This window comes from Osmerus eperlanus, chromosome 19 (assembly GCF_963692335.1).
Source record: "Osmerus eperlanus chromosome 19, fOsmEpe2.1, whole genome shotgun sequence".
Lineage (NCBI taxonomy): Eukaryota > Metazoa > Chordata > Actinopteri > Osmeriformes > Osmeridae > Osmerus > Osmerus eperlanus.
Window position 1 is genome coordinate 7,100,357 of NC_085036.1, and position 17,591 is coordinate 7,117,947.

Consider the following 17,591-nt stretch of genomic DNA (forward strand, 5'->3'; position numbering starts at 1 on the left):
TTTTCATTTAGGTCTGATCACCTTCATCTGCATGAGATGGAAGTTGGAGATATGAGCCAGTCTAACCTGTAGCTTGTCATCTCCTATTTTACTGTTGTGTGTATTTTAGTTTGGTAACTTCCCATAAGGATACAGTACACATATGGAAGATTTAGTCAAGGGTAGCAGCTGTAAGGCGACTGTGACGACATTCGCATCAAACGCAACCGCTTGGGAGGTTAATTCTCCATCATGTAGAAAGTAGCAACACCAGAGCGTGCAGCTCTCATAAAACTGCCATTCGTACATGATATGGCAAGACATCTTTTCTCACTGTCCCATCTGCCTTCGTCTTTACATCGCTCACCCTTCAACAACGGTAGCTTTCCTTCTTCTTAACGAAAGGCCAAGACATCACCCAAGCCCCCCCTTGCTAGTCAACCTCTCGGTATTTGGACCTTTATACAACCACCAAAGCTAAATCAAACAGATAGCTTTTGCGAAAGCCACTTAAGGAGGGAAGGAAGGGAAGTGGTTGTCCCGGACGGCCTTAAATCTTTGAACCTAATCTGAAACCTTTGGAGGATATGAAAACCAAACGCATCACGACGGGTTAACAGACAGGTCACGGGGCTTTACTAGGTCATGCTACCAATGCGGGAGCTTGGCTTAAGGCGGCAAACCAGGGCACCGGGGTCATCCCTGTTGCTGTACACACGAAGATCTACGTTCTTTTGCATGAGACGTGTGCGAGAGAGCACACTGGTTTTGCATGCGTGTTGTTGTGGTGGTGGTGGTGCTAGCGGCGCAAACACCGGTAAAACAATGGCAACAGCTGGTTTCACACTTCAAATGTATTTGCCTTAATGCAAAGTCATTTTGTCAAAACAAACATGCAGCCTTTATGCAAAAGTAAACTTGTGAAGTCCTCAAAAAGATAATGCAGTGGACCCTCAAACAGAAACAAAATATTGTTCAAGAACATGCTATTTAAATCGTCGTGAGAAATATGAAAAATGGGGCGAAACCACCAGTGCAGTGCTACCATGCATGCATGTCAGAAACAACATTACTGTTCCTGCACTGTTACTATGTGAATTCCGTTCAAGGAGACATTTTATGTCGCACTGAACATTCTAGAGTCCACTCGTCCTCACTCCTGGATTCGTATTGGAGGGGGGTGGGGGGAAAGCCCAAAATGGTGGTCGACTTGCTTCTGTGAAGTCCAGAGGGTGTGTGTTTCAAGTAGCTTTCTGGAGTAGTGACGAAGGGGGTAAACAAGGTGAGACGTGTCAGCTCTGAGATTTACAGAGCAGCGAGAGTGGGTCTATTTAGGAGAGATTTGACCTACTTGGGCCAAGGAGGACAGTTATTTGGGCTGTTGTGACATTGAAGGACGAGGAGTCCTGCATCCTGGTATTTCAAAAAAGATTTTGGTGCCTGGAAATAAAATCCTCCAACTTGGCTCTTATCGATCAGGGTTAACCGACAGACTTGTGACAGACTTCGTGCATGCAGGGCATGCACGCTTTTCATTAGTTACTTTAACTGAGGTATTGAATGAGGATTAGAGTTAACTGGAATCAAGAGAACATTAGAGATTTTGTTACCATAAGGACTTGAATCATAGTTTAATCTCGACAACTTTCTGATAACGTCCAATTGACAGCGTCTTGAAAGTGTCTTGACAGCGTGGTATATCATACATCAAAATGATGTGTTTTGTCTTATATTCGTCTATGAAATCATGGTTTTCTATCAGATATTCACAGCTAATATAAGACAGTGTCCTAATTGGCTATTTGTGTCTTCCTTTGAATAGAGATTACATTCTCTCTGATCTACTTGGGTGACACTATTATATAATCTTGATGTACATTCCAAGATTGAATATTGAAAGAAAATGGAATATGATATCCACGCTATAGGGACAATGTCAAATAATAAAAATAACCCTCTCTTTTCCACACCATGCACCTTAACAACATATATTCATGAAAAAGTGAGGTTTTGATTTAAAGAGAGCAGGGTTTGAAAATATTTACTCAGGCACAGGTAAAGTGTTTTGGGTAAAGGAAGCGCACCCACGACGCTTGTCAAAATGACTGACTTATTGGCAAAAAACATTCCCTGAGGCAAAGTGTGAAAGGTGCCTTCACTTTGTGTTGTAAATATGTAGCTTAGGGAGGTGACAGGCTGCTTAGATGATAAAATGGACAAAAAGTGCTCAAATCTGATAAGGCGAATGTGTCCTCCACAAGTACACCAGATACAGCATAATTGATGCTTTAAACCTGGTTTCACTATATTGTTATCCTTGAGTATTTCTCTCCAAAGAAAGGGCCCGCAGGTTGTTTCCATGGGAACTCAGATGTCTGCAGCCGACGTCAATCATCACTGTAGCTTAAGTTTCTAAATTGATGTAAATATTTATTTATTTTTCTTCATAACCAGAGGCTGACTTCCTCTTTCCACAGATCATTCATGTCATTATTTGATCTGACCTTTTCCTGTGAAGGACGGTGTTGGAAAAAGCAGCCCCACTCGATCTGATGCGCGCTACTCGACATCTCCACCTGGATGGCCTGGAAAATGTTGCCAGTTGTCAGGCGTGTGGGGGTGAGAAATGGAGGCTGATGAAAGACAGCTAGGAAATGTTCTACGATTGAAAATCCGCCATCCTTCGGGCATTTTGGCAAGGCAGATGCATTCTATCTTTGACTCCTGATATGGCGGCCATCTTAAGGTTGGAAATGATAGACTGAGACAGCGGGGTTACAAGCCTGATAAGAGTGCTCTTTGCTGTGCCGTAGGCCTGTACTTCCAATCTACCAGGCCACGATCCCTCCAGTTCACTATCACAGATCACTGATTTGAGATATTGTTCTCTAGAGTCTTGGATGGTATTATCAGCTCAGCATGTCTTACACTACTAGGAAATCCACTATTCTAACCCTAGAATTTTCGATATAAAAGTATATAATATATTGTTGAAAAAGGTCAAATCAGAATATAAAACCTAAAATGAAGTTGACCAGCAAGCTGTTCCAAGTCTCCCGGTGTAAGAGCTACTGTTCACTGTCTCCTCATGGGGTTGTTAGAGTTCTAACTGGGTTAGACGCATTTCCCTTTGCTCTATTCAGAACTGAAAGCCTCTCTAGAGTCTGTTTGCACAGGAGGGGGAAACACTGGGCCAAGGGGCTGTGGAACATCCCATCTGACATGACACTGACAGACTGATGAGCACTGGCACAAACCAAAGTACTTCAGTCGGGAAGGAAAGTTAGAACACACTAACAAGTTTCACACCCATCATTTGTCTATTTAAGATTGTGTATCCGTTAAGTACATTTCTCATTAGTAAAAAAAAAAAAAAAAAAAAAAAGATGGCAATTGACAGGACTAAACAATAATCTAGATAGATTGACAAAACACATTTTGAATGCTGGATTTTGAATATGAATGTATTTTGGGTCAACACTGAATGCCAATGTCAAGTCAGGGGGTGAGTCTTACACAGCTTACACACAGGCGTTGAGTGGCCAGTCGTGTTTTGAGGAAACAAATGGGCCGTATCTCTCTGTCTCGGCCGGGGATTACAGGCCTAATCCCAGAGATTGAAACATGTACTGTTCTCTTCAATGTATTGCAGATGCATGCCAAAGTGCCCCGGTATTCTGAGAAAGGGCTTTCCATCCCATCGCCAAATTCAGACTTTGTCCGCACAAGGAAGTACTGTATTTATTTAGATTGTGAAACAGTGTCATGGAGATTATGCAGTCCTGTCTGACTACCGGCCTCCAAGTCAAGAATTACACAAGGATGTGTGTATAGTGTAAATACTAGTACCAAGATATGGCTGCCCTGTCAAGGGTAAACTTTCTAGTCAACATTCACTGCAGAACCTATCAAAATGGCACTAATAAAACATGTAAAATATCATCTATTTACTATTCATCCACGACGAAAATAACATGGATGGAAAAATGCTTACCTGCAACAATGCCTTGATCTCTACCCCTGACAGTCGATTCTCAACTGTTGTTTCAACATTGTTGTTTCAGCAATTTCTTGAAAGGGTTAACTCATCAGCCAGCTGCCACCCTCCTGTCACCCACTGATCAGTCATCTGAGCACATGAGCCAGTCTTACAGTACACTCACGCCATGATGAACACAAACAGACACACACAAAGAGACCCACACAGAAATGAACACGCAAGAGCTGATACGGTTGCACAAATGTGCACAAGCTTAGTCTTTCAAACAGCAACAGTCCTGTCCTAGACCGCAAAGCATTCTTGTCCAAACCTGCCAAACAATTTAAGTATCACACACACCCATCGATAGGATGTTCAGTGTAACCAAGGTTAAAAAAACAAAGCAGACTTTTAAAGCCATCAAAAATCTAAATTCTAAAGACTCCCTCAACTAAAATGTTTGTCAAGTAGGATTCAAGCTGGTTATATTTCCCGACTACACATTTCATACTTCAGGCAGCTTATTCCTTCCAGCTGCACTTCACTTCCTCTGAAGTGATTTCTAAATGACACTGGCAAGTCCGTCACTAGATGAGTTAATACTTGTTCACTTTAATGTCACCAGGGTAACTAGTGACATCTACTTGATTATCATTTTACACGTTCCAAAACATCGATACGCACCAACTGCTTTCTCTCCGACAGACCGATTAAAATCTGAGGGTTAATTGGAGACAAAATCTGTGTTAAAACACCTCGTCCTAATGACTTCTCCAAGAAAATGATCCCTGTCATGTAAGGTGGAGATTCATTGATCCGCTGTTAAGGATGCAAGACTTGGCCTGCTTCCAAAAAAGTCTAAAGGGTGATTTGTGCTCTATAGGCCGACATCACAGCCAGTAGATCATCATGACTTGGCTCTGAAGTGGCGCCTTCAGTCTCATATCGTTGTCCAAACGTTCACACTGGAAGTCGACTCAGAGTTCCGACATATCAAGGACATGATTCAGAGACTCCAATTCTGCGGGAGGGCGAGATATGAAAAACGCAGAGACGGCTGCTTAGATAACCGTGTCTTCAAACTGAGACGCACGAGCGTAGCGATGAATATATCAGATTTCATTTGGCAGCACAATCAGCGTCCTGGGGTGTTCCAAAATCCCCCAACCAACACCTCCTGACATTTTACATTACTAGAAACATAATAGCTTTGCCTGTCATGGTGCTTTCGGGTGAGGTTCATTTGTTTGCATTTACATTGTTAAGTCGGGTCGGCATTCATTTATTAGGATGAGGCTGAAGGGGGAAGCTCTGCTGCCACACCCGAAGCTGAGATGACGTCAGGCGGAGGCTTGCTGTGGTCTTGACGTGATTTGCATAATGTGCGAAGTCCCGGTAGTGTTCCGAGCGACGGGATTGGTTCCTGCTGATGTAATGCTGCTTTTGTGTGAGCCGGGGGGGAAGAGAGGACGACATTATAGATGATAGCTGTGGACAGCTTGATAGAAATACTATAACTGGAACTTGTAATGGAATTGTAAACTTACGTTGTAGCTTTAGAGCTGGCACGCAAGGATAGTTTCCACTACCAGCGTTCCAGCAACTCTGAATCTCCTGATAGACCCCCCCCCCCAGTATTTGACTGAAACCTTGAATATATGTCCCTTACAGGCATCCTAGCGTGCTCAGTGCAGCTTCACACAGCGCCTTAAGGCGGTATTATGTAATCCACCAGCTGGCAGATCAGTTGTTTCGTAATAGCCTATAGGGGAGCCAGAAAGTGTCAGAGGCCTCCGTTGATCAGGCAGGCCCGTCTTCATCTTTGTCGCCTCCCAGGACCACAACACTTGACCTAATCCAATCCCCATGAGAAAAGAAGCCAACATGGTGAGCGTGATCGGAAGGTACACACAGAGCCATGATAGTTGGGTGGAAAAGAAGGAGTGTGGGTGGTGGTACCTAAAAGGGGTCAGCCCTGTTTGACCCCCCGCTGCGGTGAAACCTAGCGGAGGGCCATGCTGAGTCACTGTATTTCTCCCTCGACCCGGGGGGAGGGGGGTATGGTCTCCCATTATTCACCAATGACTCATGGGCTTCTGTGGACGAGCAGCACACTTGACTACCGCCGCGCGAGCGGCTAATCGCCCGGGCTTTCGGCGCGGCTCATCCTGTCAGCACACTGCTTATTATGAGTCAGCCCTCACACAGCGCCTGGATGCTAGCTCTCCCTCTGGGTGGTGGTGAGTGAAGGCCACTGCAGAGGCGGTGTTAGTGGCGAGGGCTCATGTAGTACACGGTGCGGAGGGGTCCTCGCACAGGTTGGTTTGGTCGGTCGACTGCTTGTTGCCCATCAACCGTATCTGTGCCATCCAAGCACTGCAGTACTTAAGGGGGCGGGATTTATACGTCTTTCTTTGATCGATTTGACCAATCGGATTTAAAACCATCTTCAGACATGTTTTAGGGATTTGCATGCATGTAGCTGAGATCATTCTGAGACTGGGCTTCAGTTGAGAGGATTAAACATAGCTGTGGACAACACCACCACAATGACAGAAACGGTCACAGATTCTCAGGTCCTGCTTTAGTAAGTAGGCCATCTGGTCTTCTAGGCAGTCAGGGGAGTGGGACTGAGTGACTAAGCTTGAGTCTAGCCATGCACAAACCATCAATAGAAGAAGGGTTAGCACAGGACCCTTAGGAGACTTAGAAAGACAACTCTCTTTGACCATCACTTAATGACCTAGAACGGATTAATATTCTGCCAACTGCGTTGTGCATTCGCAACGCTGCTCATCACCAAATCCCCTTTGTTTGCAGATGAAATATATCTGTCGAACCGATAAAATGGATCTAAGAATAAAGGCGTCAATTACACAGGGAGCCTTTTAGGGAGCTGGATACACTTTTTGATAAGCATGTAATGAAGACTAGGACTGGGGGGGGGGGGGGGCTTTGAGAATTGTTAGTTAGCATTGAGAATTGTAAGTTAATAGCAGGGTGCCTCAATTAAATATGTAGGTGGCAGCTGCCTCAATAATGCAGACTTTCTCTATCGGGTGTTGTGGTGTCACATGATCCCAAACATGGCCACTGTTGCGTCTGCATGTCTGTCCCACTGTGCGAGGGATTCGGTGGTAAAGCAGCTTAGAGCCTGGATAAGAAAGGACACTGCTATTCAACACTATTGGCCAGACAGGGAAAGGCACTTCAGAGAGGGTTCAAATTGTGTCTGGAAGCCCTATGGCACATGGCCCGTGGTATAATGTGTCATCCAATCATCACGGGCCTTAGGTGCAGCCAACTTTATCCACTGTAATAAAGAATTGATACACGGACACATTTACGATTCAATAAATGGTGCTAACTTCTACATGTTTCACAGTTTACCATACACTATAGTATGGGTCTTTAACACAAGACTACAATTTACACATACACAGTGACTTAGTAATATAAATGAAGGGGATGTCACATGATGGCAGTGTCCCTAACACGTTGGTCATGTTGAATACTGGTATATCCTATAGAAACAGAATGACTTGTCCTCATCTCAAGTACTGCATATTTCTGTGGGAACACCCGAGAAGCAAAACATCCATTTTTCTCATGGCTGTATTGTTGTATACACTGGCATATCTGCTACGGGCAGTAACACATATTTTTTGCATTCTGTTCTGCACCTGTAATTTGCATTTTGCCAGCACAGGCTAAGCTCTTGGTCGGTAAGTAGGGATTCCGACAGAGGAACTATTTTGCATTTCGTTCTTCTGCTGCAAACATATGACTCAACATTTGACTATGGGCTGCCCATATACAAAGAACCTGGATAAACAGGCTGACATCAGACAGGCATCTCCACATACAGTACATCCGTAATGTTGTTCTACAGAAAGAGGCAGAGGCATAAGAGGGTGTGAATAAAAAAAACTGGAGCATCTACAGAGCAAAAAGTGTCTGCTTCTGTAGGAGACAACTGAAAGGATTACTTGTCTATTTCAGTGATCGGTTGATAAACACATAAAAATAGCAGTAATCCACGGGTAGACACTATATCCGTAGGATTTTTACTATGAACAGGCCAACTAACCTTTGTAAATCCTCTGTTATCCGAAAAAGGTTCTTATCGTTCACCCTTTCCTCCGGAAATTCACCAGTCAGGTTGGTGATACTGCCACATACAATAGAGCTTAAGGAAGTACACGAGACGTGAATAACCGTTAGGAATCCACATGATGGCCGTCCACCCAGCCGTGAGCTTTTACAGATCTCAGGGGGACAAGACACTCTCGGTGGAAGCGAGGATGAGACCTCAGTTGAGGCCGGTGTGAGTTCGGGGGTACCTTAAGCAGATGCTAGCAAACGAGCTGCTAAAAAGTGTATCTAAACCCCCAGAGGGTCTGGTGAAAGCCGCCAGACACGGGCACGTAGCAGGAAGAAGCGAGTGGCTTTGGAATGTGGGGCAGCCATCTCACGCCTCCACACATCCCTCTTTTGAAGTCTGAGTAGGCGAGAAAGGTAGAGAACAAACAGCGAGGGGGGAAAAGGACACGTAGCGGAACAGGGCGTCGGCGTTCCTCCGGTTTGGGCAACTTCGGATGCCCTTGACCTACCCTTTTGTGGAGGGATTCGGGGACTGCTCTAGCAGCGTGGCCACGCACAATCTTGGATGACACAATGACACCCGGCATCAAAAATTTATAGCTTTTTTGGGCAATCAATAGCTAAGAATGTCTTCTATTTTTTTTTTACCACATTGGTAGCACCAAGTGTTTGTCTTAACTGAGATTAACCATAATTACAGTTTTTGGCATTCATCCTTGAGACTGACATTTAAGAAAGTCTGGAGAGACAACGATTTGATGTCCCTTACCAAGACTACACATATCTTATGAAACCGCTACTGAGAGCACAGAATGATAAACACGGCCCTTAAAACAGGCCCAGTCAACTCATAAGAAAAACGTCCTTTCCAGTCACACAGTACAGCCTAGATTACAAATTCATGGACCAGAGCAGGAAGGTGCAGTCAGAGGCACATCCCTGCTGCCAAGTGGTAGAACCATACTGTTCCTGCGTACAACCAGATCAGTGGAGGGGTTAAGCAGGGGGAAGCAGGCTGGCGTGGCTGGCCCACAGAGGACACTGGCTGGGGCTGCACTTCCATGTTAATCCCTGGGAGACACTCTGATTAAGGGATTACTCCTGCAAGTATTTTCCCTCGCCCGGGATAACCCAACCGCCAGGACTAAGGGAACGGGAAAGAGAGGAGGAACGGCTGGAGGGAACATGGCCACCCCGCGATCCCTCTTCTGGGGTGACGATAAGCAGTGACTAGCAGGACAGCCGATCCTGGATCTCCAGACAGCCCCTCGCTCCTTCGTCAGGAGACTGCTGCTTTAAACTGTGGTAACTGTGTCAGACGGAGTCTGTGTAGCAGTGTCAGGCCTAAATAGCTTTAAGATAGGAGGCCTCCAAGGAACCGGGAGAACCTCTAAGGAGAGACAGGTGCCAATGGGACTTGGACAGCATCAATTTGCAGAGCCGTGTTCTAGAACTCCTCGGTGCAGTCCTCCTCAGAGCAGCCCAAGCCTGTTGAGAGGGTTCTCCAAGGGGATGTGCTGAAATCTCACCATTTCAGAAGCATACTTGGTTGAAAAGGAGTTGGGGGAGAGGGGGGGGGGATGGTTGTCCATGGTCAAACAGACAGATGCACGTTGAGCCCTGAGGTTTCATTGTAGGATGATGAAAAAACATCAGCCACTGAATTTCGTGCCACGTTTTAACCATCCTTCACTGCATTCAAAAGGTCTACAGCGATGACATCAACAAGATTTGTGGATGTAAACATTACGGTTTGGGTTGGTTTCCACAGGGTAGGGCATTTCAAAGTGACTTTGAAGATTGAAGAGCTAATTGTCTTTTATTGATAACAATATTGGGTATGATGTCTGTCCTTTCAACTTTTAAAATGATGACATTATATCCATGTTTTAGATTCTGAAACTAGTTCAGCTCTAAAATAGGTCATTTCATCCTGAGACAATTCATTAGGGACTTCAGTGAATGATCTGATTAGTCTGCTATAAAATGACAAAATACTTGAACATCCTCCCTAGTAAGGCAATTGCTCTCAATAGTCAACAAGCAGTATAAAATATTGGAATAAAACATCTAATGTCTCTGCAGATCAAATACCCACTCCACGCAGTGAGTTCAAGACTTAACATTTACAACTAATGTTTCATGTGGTAACTGCTTGTTAAGTCATGGCAAGTGTCTTTGGGGATTCAAACGGACAGACCGTTTTGAACGTACTTGCTGTTCCCCTTTTAAATCAACACGCTGGTCTTGACATTGCGGTGACTTGATATTTATGACGCTTGCTGCACTGCAGGCCTGGAAGTGACCTCCGGTGTTCCAATAGATAGGCACAAAATGTTGTGCATCGGGATCGCATTTGACCTGGCGAAGATGTATCGGCAGAAACTGGCATCCAACACTCAGAGTAATTGCTATGTGACTGGCTGGAGCTGGCAAATTAATCATATTTCCATCCAATTAGTTGGCCGGGCATGGCGGATAGGGTGGCAGACCTCTCTTAGACAAATGAAAAGCTTGAAGGGGAGACAACCTTGAAGGACCCTTTAAGGAGGCCATTTGTTTTATAATAATCTGGCATCCCCACGGATTGCGCAACACTTTGGAGCAAAGTGCTGGTTCGTGGTCTGCGGCTCTTATGCAAGGCCTGTACAGGTGCTAGGTGTTTTTAGCTTGTTTAAACACACACACACACGTATTGTGCCAACCCTGATGCTGATAATTACTCCATGTCTTTTCTCATCTGCCAAAATAATGGCCGTCCATGGGCCTACTGGGTGATTGCTACAACACACGCAGCCCTCTGGAAATGAGGTTAGCTTCCCAGTATGAAGTCAAAGCACTTCCCCAACCCTATTTGCAGCTCTGTGACAGTTCCAGTTAGGCTGTGCTATGAATAACGGCAGGTTCCATCTTATGTCGAACAGTCTGAAACAATTGTTCTCTAATGGGCGCCTTCCCTGTTTACATGGCCAACACACGTGGTGGCTAATGATCACTGCAATTAAAGAGCCACTTCCCAGACAATTGCTTTCTAGAGTCATTTTGAGTTTTAATTTGCAACCTGACATCATTATATTTACGATTGCGCTTCTCTGTAATTCTCTTCTGTTAACACTGGAATGATTTGGCACAGCATGTGCCAGGTCATGCTGGGGGTGATTGCAGAAAGAGGCCCGTAGGACTACAAGTGTCAGCGAGCTAGCGCTGGGCCCAGATGAACAGAGATGGGGCCCAGTCACATGGCCTCAGGAAACTCAACATTGGCCAGGAGACGTTAAAAAGGAAAAGGGAGGGAAAAAAAGAATCACAAAAGACGCTCCCCTTCTGACCCCGGTACCAATCCATGAGACACTGATGATGGGTACCAAAGCAAGTCCAAATGAAAAAGGTCCTCGTCAGAAAAGAGATAATTCGCGGCCGAGTAAATAAAAGACGAAGATGCCTTCAGTGATTTGTAAGTCATGAATGGTGAATCCTGGAGGATCCATTTCTCTTTCTCTCTGTTGCCCTTGTTTAGCCTGGCCAGTTATTCTAAATCGAGCCACATCGATTGCAAGTGCGCAGGGCAGTTAATTCAGCCCTCGGCTACAATGAGAGGACCAGCATTGGAGAGACATGTTCACTCAGGCTATTATCCCCATGTCCTGAGAAAGTCAGGGCAACGATTGGACAAGCCTGTCAGATCTGATTATATTCACCATAGGCTGTAATTGTTTTATGATCCATTCTAAACACAAACCCAAGTCATTTTGCTGTGGGTTTGACACATTCTTCCTTTGATCCTTGTGATGTAGATATGATGTGTAATGATATTACTACAGTATATTGCATGGGGAGAAGCAAAACCGAGTACACCTGTGTGGACAATGAATTAGAAATTAAAAAGTCCTGTTACTGAACAACAGGACTTTTAATTCGCTGCCTCTGGTTAGTTACAACAAAAGAGCAATGCCAGACTGATGACACATCTTCATGATGAACTGATGCTGAAGGAAATGTGAGACACAGATTTTGAGTTTTAGTTGGGAAATACCGTGTGCCAGAGTGCCTCAAGTCTGTTGAGGCTAACCCTAACCCCATGGTTACATGTGTGTCACACGTGTGTTTGTCACATTCTGTCTTCACTGCCTGTAACATGGGAAGGTTGTCTTTGTCTTTTAGCTTCTGTCCCATCTTAACATTTATGTCAACAGAGCCAGACTGCCTGATGCCCTCTGTCTAAGCTTGAGGCAGGGTTTCCCGCAGAAAATGTGTTAGTTAAGGTGGTAGGGTGGGGTTTGCCGGCAGACTCCACACTTTTTTTTGTTTTTTTTTACAATGTAGTTAAGGCGGTGGGGGGGTGTTGCTTAGGCGACCGCCTTAACTGCAAAGTGCTGCGGGAAACCCTGCTTGAGGTTGGCTCTGCCAATATCTGATTATGTTGCTTGCGTGTGTGCGTGTGTGTGTGCGTGTGTGGGGGGGGGGGGTGCGTCTGTGATGGCGAGCTCTTTGGAGCAGCTGCTGCTAGTGTTGAAGAACAATCACGCTCTAATGCAATGCCAAAAATCTCTTGGCCCAGTTTGTCTTTGCACAAACAACTAAGGGGACAATGTCATCAGGGCACTTGTGCATGAATTAATGATTATCATGTTTGTGTGAAGCAACACACTTTTGAGGCACTCGAAAATAAAAAGGAATTGATCATCGTTCGCAGACGTGCGTTAATGGCCACGTCAAAAAGGAAATGGGTGAATTGTGAACGTTCCTACTTGATCGCAGACCCTGTCCCATTGTGTCTTCAAGTACCGTACAGAGAACCAAGTGCCGAGTCAACAGTTATAGTTTTCAATTATTTTATTATTATAATCTTGTTCGAAAATTGTAATTGGCCGTAGACCCGCAAGGTAAACCTGGGCCACCCTTTGGGGCCATCGGGACCGACGGCACAGATGACCCCCATCTCTTCCTGTTGTGCTACGAATGGAGAGCTGTGGTGAGATGAGTGTTTAACATGCAAATGCATCCCCCCTGCCCTTCCTGGCGTACGATCCGGTCACACAGCAGTGCTCGTTAACACACCCATCAGTTGCAACCCTTCCGACACCACACACTGTTCCTTCCCAGCAGCGTGAGGAAACCTAAGGTGTTGTGTGGACATGGATTCGGGTGCGTGTGTGTGACGCCGGATGTGTGCGAGCGGGGTTGTTTACAGCTGCGGGAGACGTGCCTGTTTAATGAGGTTTGGGAGTGCTCTCCTCTCTCAATTACTGTCTATCAGCACTCCCAGTAGGGCTACCGGGGGCAGCGGGAGAGAGTGGATGGAGGGAAACAAGAGGAGGGATGGAAGGAAGAGGCTTAGTCATGGCTCACCTCTCCATCCTTCCCTTCCTCCGTCATGATCTCTCTTCTAAATCACCCTCAGGATCCGTTAGCATCAGAGCTAGCCATCCCTGGAGACGGCACACCGTTTTCAGCGAGTCTAACCGGGTATTGTACCATTGCTCATCCCGATGGATGTGTTGAATAATGGATAGCGTCAAATCCTTGTGTGGTTATTTTGGTCACAATTGCCTGGTTGAAGTTCCCCACCTAAAAGAGATTAGCCTGCTGACACCATCTATCATGTTCCTCTCTCACTCACTCCCGCAGTCAACAGTCATCGTTAAAGAGAGTGAAGAATTCAAACCCTTTTTTACCGGTCTTGTTAGACGACGAGGAATGAAAAGCCGTGCAGCTGATGTTGGCTTCCCACGAGCCGACTTAGGCATTCGTGGCCGCTTTCGTCATTAGCATTGTTATCAGGTTATTCATGTGCTTGACCTGAGCACAGGAGAGCCTCGCTAGATGAGGTGGGGCCAAGTTGACACTGGCTACTCACTGATGATGGTTTTGAGAGTGCAGCGTAACCAACTCGATCTCAAAGCGAATAGAATCGTACCACACAGATACTGAAATGCGTGAATATGCTAAACTCATTTGTCATTGTAAAATGAGTGGAATTGTTTCTTGGGGTTTGGTGTCTCCCAAGTCTAAAAATAAAAGAAATATAGGCAAGACATTGAGAAACATCTTTTGTAGATGACCATGTGCGTCCAAAGAATATTATGAAGTACATCTTCTAATGACAACCTATCTACGTCTGAAGAGAAGTCAAGGTAAAAAGCCTTAAGGACTTGTTACAGACAAATTGTGACATAATCTGTAAATATGGAGAAGCATCTAAAATATCTAGTTAGACATGCATCGTCTTCACTAAACAAAAGCATTCCCATCACCAGGAACCTTTTGAAATCGTATACCCTAATATCTTAGCGTATAACGTAGTCTATTCAACTCCCCCAGTGAACAATCATAAAATACCTAGTACTAAACGTGAGCTGAGTTTCGACGTGACGCGTCCGATAGTGAACGCAACTCCGTGTCTGTGTCGTGATTCCCTCATCCTCGTACGTATCGGTGCGCGTCGGCCATGGCAGGAGGAGGAGGAGGAGGGCCGCGCGTCTCACCCACACACGGAGCCTGGTGACGTCGTTCGGGATGTACCATGTCACAATGTCCCCAACCCCCGCCGGCCCCCCCCCCCCCCCCACGCTAAATATGAAGCCTTGCTGTTTTTCTCCGCTCTTTAAAACAGATTCTTCAGCCATCTCAAAAGGAGGCTACGGATGTGAGACCACACCTTGTTCATACTGCCGTCACTCGCAGAGTCACACACAGAACCGTAACACACATCTGTTCCCCTCCACCTACCATCAGAACACACTTCTTTCACACCCAGTAATCCCCCCTCGCACACATACGCACGAGCATACGCACGCACACACACACACACACACACACACACAGGGAGAGCAAAGGGGATCTCCATCTCTTTTCCTGGTCTATTATTAGATCTTCAACCCAGAGACAAAGTAATCACACGTTTAGCAGAATCACAGCGGAAGGAGGTGATGCCAGCAACACGCAGTGTGAGTGTCCAATTAAGACACTGTTCTACCTCAAAAGAACCATCATTATAACTGAAGAAACTACATCATGAAAGTATACATAAATAATGTCTATGTAATGTAGATCTGAAAGCAAAAATGGTCTAGAACCAAAGCAAATAGCCTATCCAAAAGGTACATTCGTATTTAAAATGAATGTAAAGATGTTAGTGCTATTTGGGTTCATTTCACAAAATCTTTGGTTGTGTATTAATTTGATCTTCATCTTTCCTCGAAATGATTAAATTAATCAAAAAGCCACTGAACCCTGCTCTCAAGTGGATCAACATCGTGTGTCAATACTAGAGCGAGATCTGGAAGGTCTCCGTTCTCACTGCTCTCTGAAATTTGAATAAAACAAAAAAAAGTATCTAACAATAAGCTCTTTGTGCAGGACAGATCCAACAGACTGATAGTGTATAACAACCCAATACTGCTTCCCTTAGCCTTGCAAATGGGAAGCATCTGCCCCGTGTAATGGGGTGTTCTCTTGCTCAGCATCACACATTATACAAAACTGTCCATTATAAAAATCACATTTACTTTTTCAAGTTTAAAAGCTCTATAAAGCACATTAAAAACTTAAGTCAAAAGTCTCTTAACTAGGTGCAAGGTATAGAATGTCCATCGCAGACATCTGTTTGCCGGCTATTCGGCAAATGCTTGGTCCAGAACAGTAGCCTATTTGCCTATTTCTAAATCTGACCATTACGCGCGCAAATTACATCATACTATTTCTCGTGTTTTAAAATGTACACTGGCTTGGCAGTTTCTCTTCCCTTTCTTTGCTCTCGTCTATGTACTATTTTTGCATTTAAGGCGGACAACGTGTCTCAAAATGCGCTCTCCTTCCCACACATTCCACGTTAAATGTTATTTCAGTGATGTGCCCGGCTGCGAACGGGTGATATTGATGCAAGAATGTGAATTCCCAGAAACCGGGGACGACATTTGATTGTTCCGTTGTGTTGATGAGAAAATATGATGGAACTCCGAGAATTAATCGCCAAGTACCTACAACCGTTGCTTTTATACACGTTGTTTTAAATATCAAGTCCCACTGATGTGTATCCTACGGTATTCGTGTTCTAAAAATAGCACGTGGATATACAATGGTTATTACAAATGCTGGCAATGTACCTCACTGAAAGGAATGACGTCGAGATACGCAACGAGGGGATTCACCTCAGCGAGATCGCGAATATGCGAGTAAAAGAAATATCGTTGGAACACATTTTTGGGACGAGAGGAAATCAAAAACCTGTTAAATTGTAGTCTAAATGGTATTGATCATTTACGCTGGAACGTCTACCTTACAATTCTGTTTAAAACATCAAATAATGACAGATAATTTTGCATAGGCTTGATGTCAAGTCTTGATTAAAGCGTTTGCACAGTCTATGATTAACCATGACAGAAGATTTGTAAACAGACATCTTGGAACCACTAACGACTCACTGCGTGAGTTTCTAAAGTGCCCGGTTTGAGTTCGGTCGTTCATGAGTTTGCGTAAAAGCAACCTTGCCAACTCTCGATAGCATTGGAATAGACCGGTTACCAAGCCACCCCAGAAATTAAAAAGTGCAAACTGCTAACAGATCATCTATGAATGACATCAAATCATTACTTAACTATTTGCACAGGTGCTGAAGACAGAGGTCGAGACATTCCCCTTCCACTTCGTCCTCCGTGATGAGGTCCGACAAAGGGCGCATTGGTAGAGGGTCGTTCTCCTGAAGAGGAGGTCTCATCTCTCGGAGGAAGAGCTCCAAGAACCTTCGGAAGGTTTTCTCCTCTGTTGCAGAACCAGCCATCACTTCTCATTCCTGGACAGACAAGAAACAGCTCAAGCCGGGCAAGAAGACTACTTCGAATTGCTGGCTGGACTGCTCTCCACTCGCGCCGGTTGGGGACGCGCGCGCGTGAACAAGGCTTTCGCTCAATCACAAATAAGGATGGGTGGCTGCTGATGACGTAGGAGAGGAGGGAGTGCTTTTGAGATAGAGTGGGGAGAGCGTTTACAGATTTGCCACGGGTCGTGAACGCGCACGCAAGGCAATCGTTACAAACTCAATTCCTCACCTGCGGTGCGAACTACCAAAAACGGGGTTGGGAGATGCGATACAAAAGCACCCTACAAGCGCGTGACGTGGTGGTTTATTAAGTCTACATTTCCGCTGCTTATGTTCTAACATTATCTTTCTAACATACAGTGGCTATATGTCAACAAGCTGTGGTGTGTATCCCGTTTTTAGCGAATGTGTATATGGGACATGCTATAAATATCCTCTGATGTGGGCTTCACTCTATTCAGTTATAGGAATGAATGATTTGCAACCTATTTTAGAGTTATTTTGAGTTATTTTATACCCGTAACTGATATTATAAAGAAGATGCATGAGCCATCACATCAGTAAGTATAAAAAAAAAAAAAAGAATAATAAAGGTTCAGGGTCCATTTTTGTACATAGTTCTGGTTCTACTGGAAATGCTTCAACTTTGTCTGACAGGATCTATATACCACCGTAAGTTTCCCTTTAAAATGTGTGCATGTGTGTGAACAG

At 44.8% G+C, this 17,591-nt stretch overlaps 1 protein-coding gene across 1 annotated transcript in view; it reads right to left on the reverse strand.

Annotated features, from left to right (window-relative positions):
• ppm1e (protein phosphatase, Mg2+/Mn2+ dependent, 1E) overlaps nt 1-16,948 on the reverse strand; it is a 33,877-nt gene extending 16,929 nt beyond the window's left edge. The window contains exon 1 of the mRNA XM_062485133.1: nt 16,660-16,948. Coding sequence (XP_062341117.1) covers nt 16,660-16,841 — 182 coding nt within the window. The 5' untranslated portion in view covers nt 16,842-16,948. The remainder of the gene's footprint in view (nt 1-16,659) is intronic.
• Nucleotides 16,949-17,591: the final 643 nt, after the last annotated feature.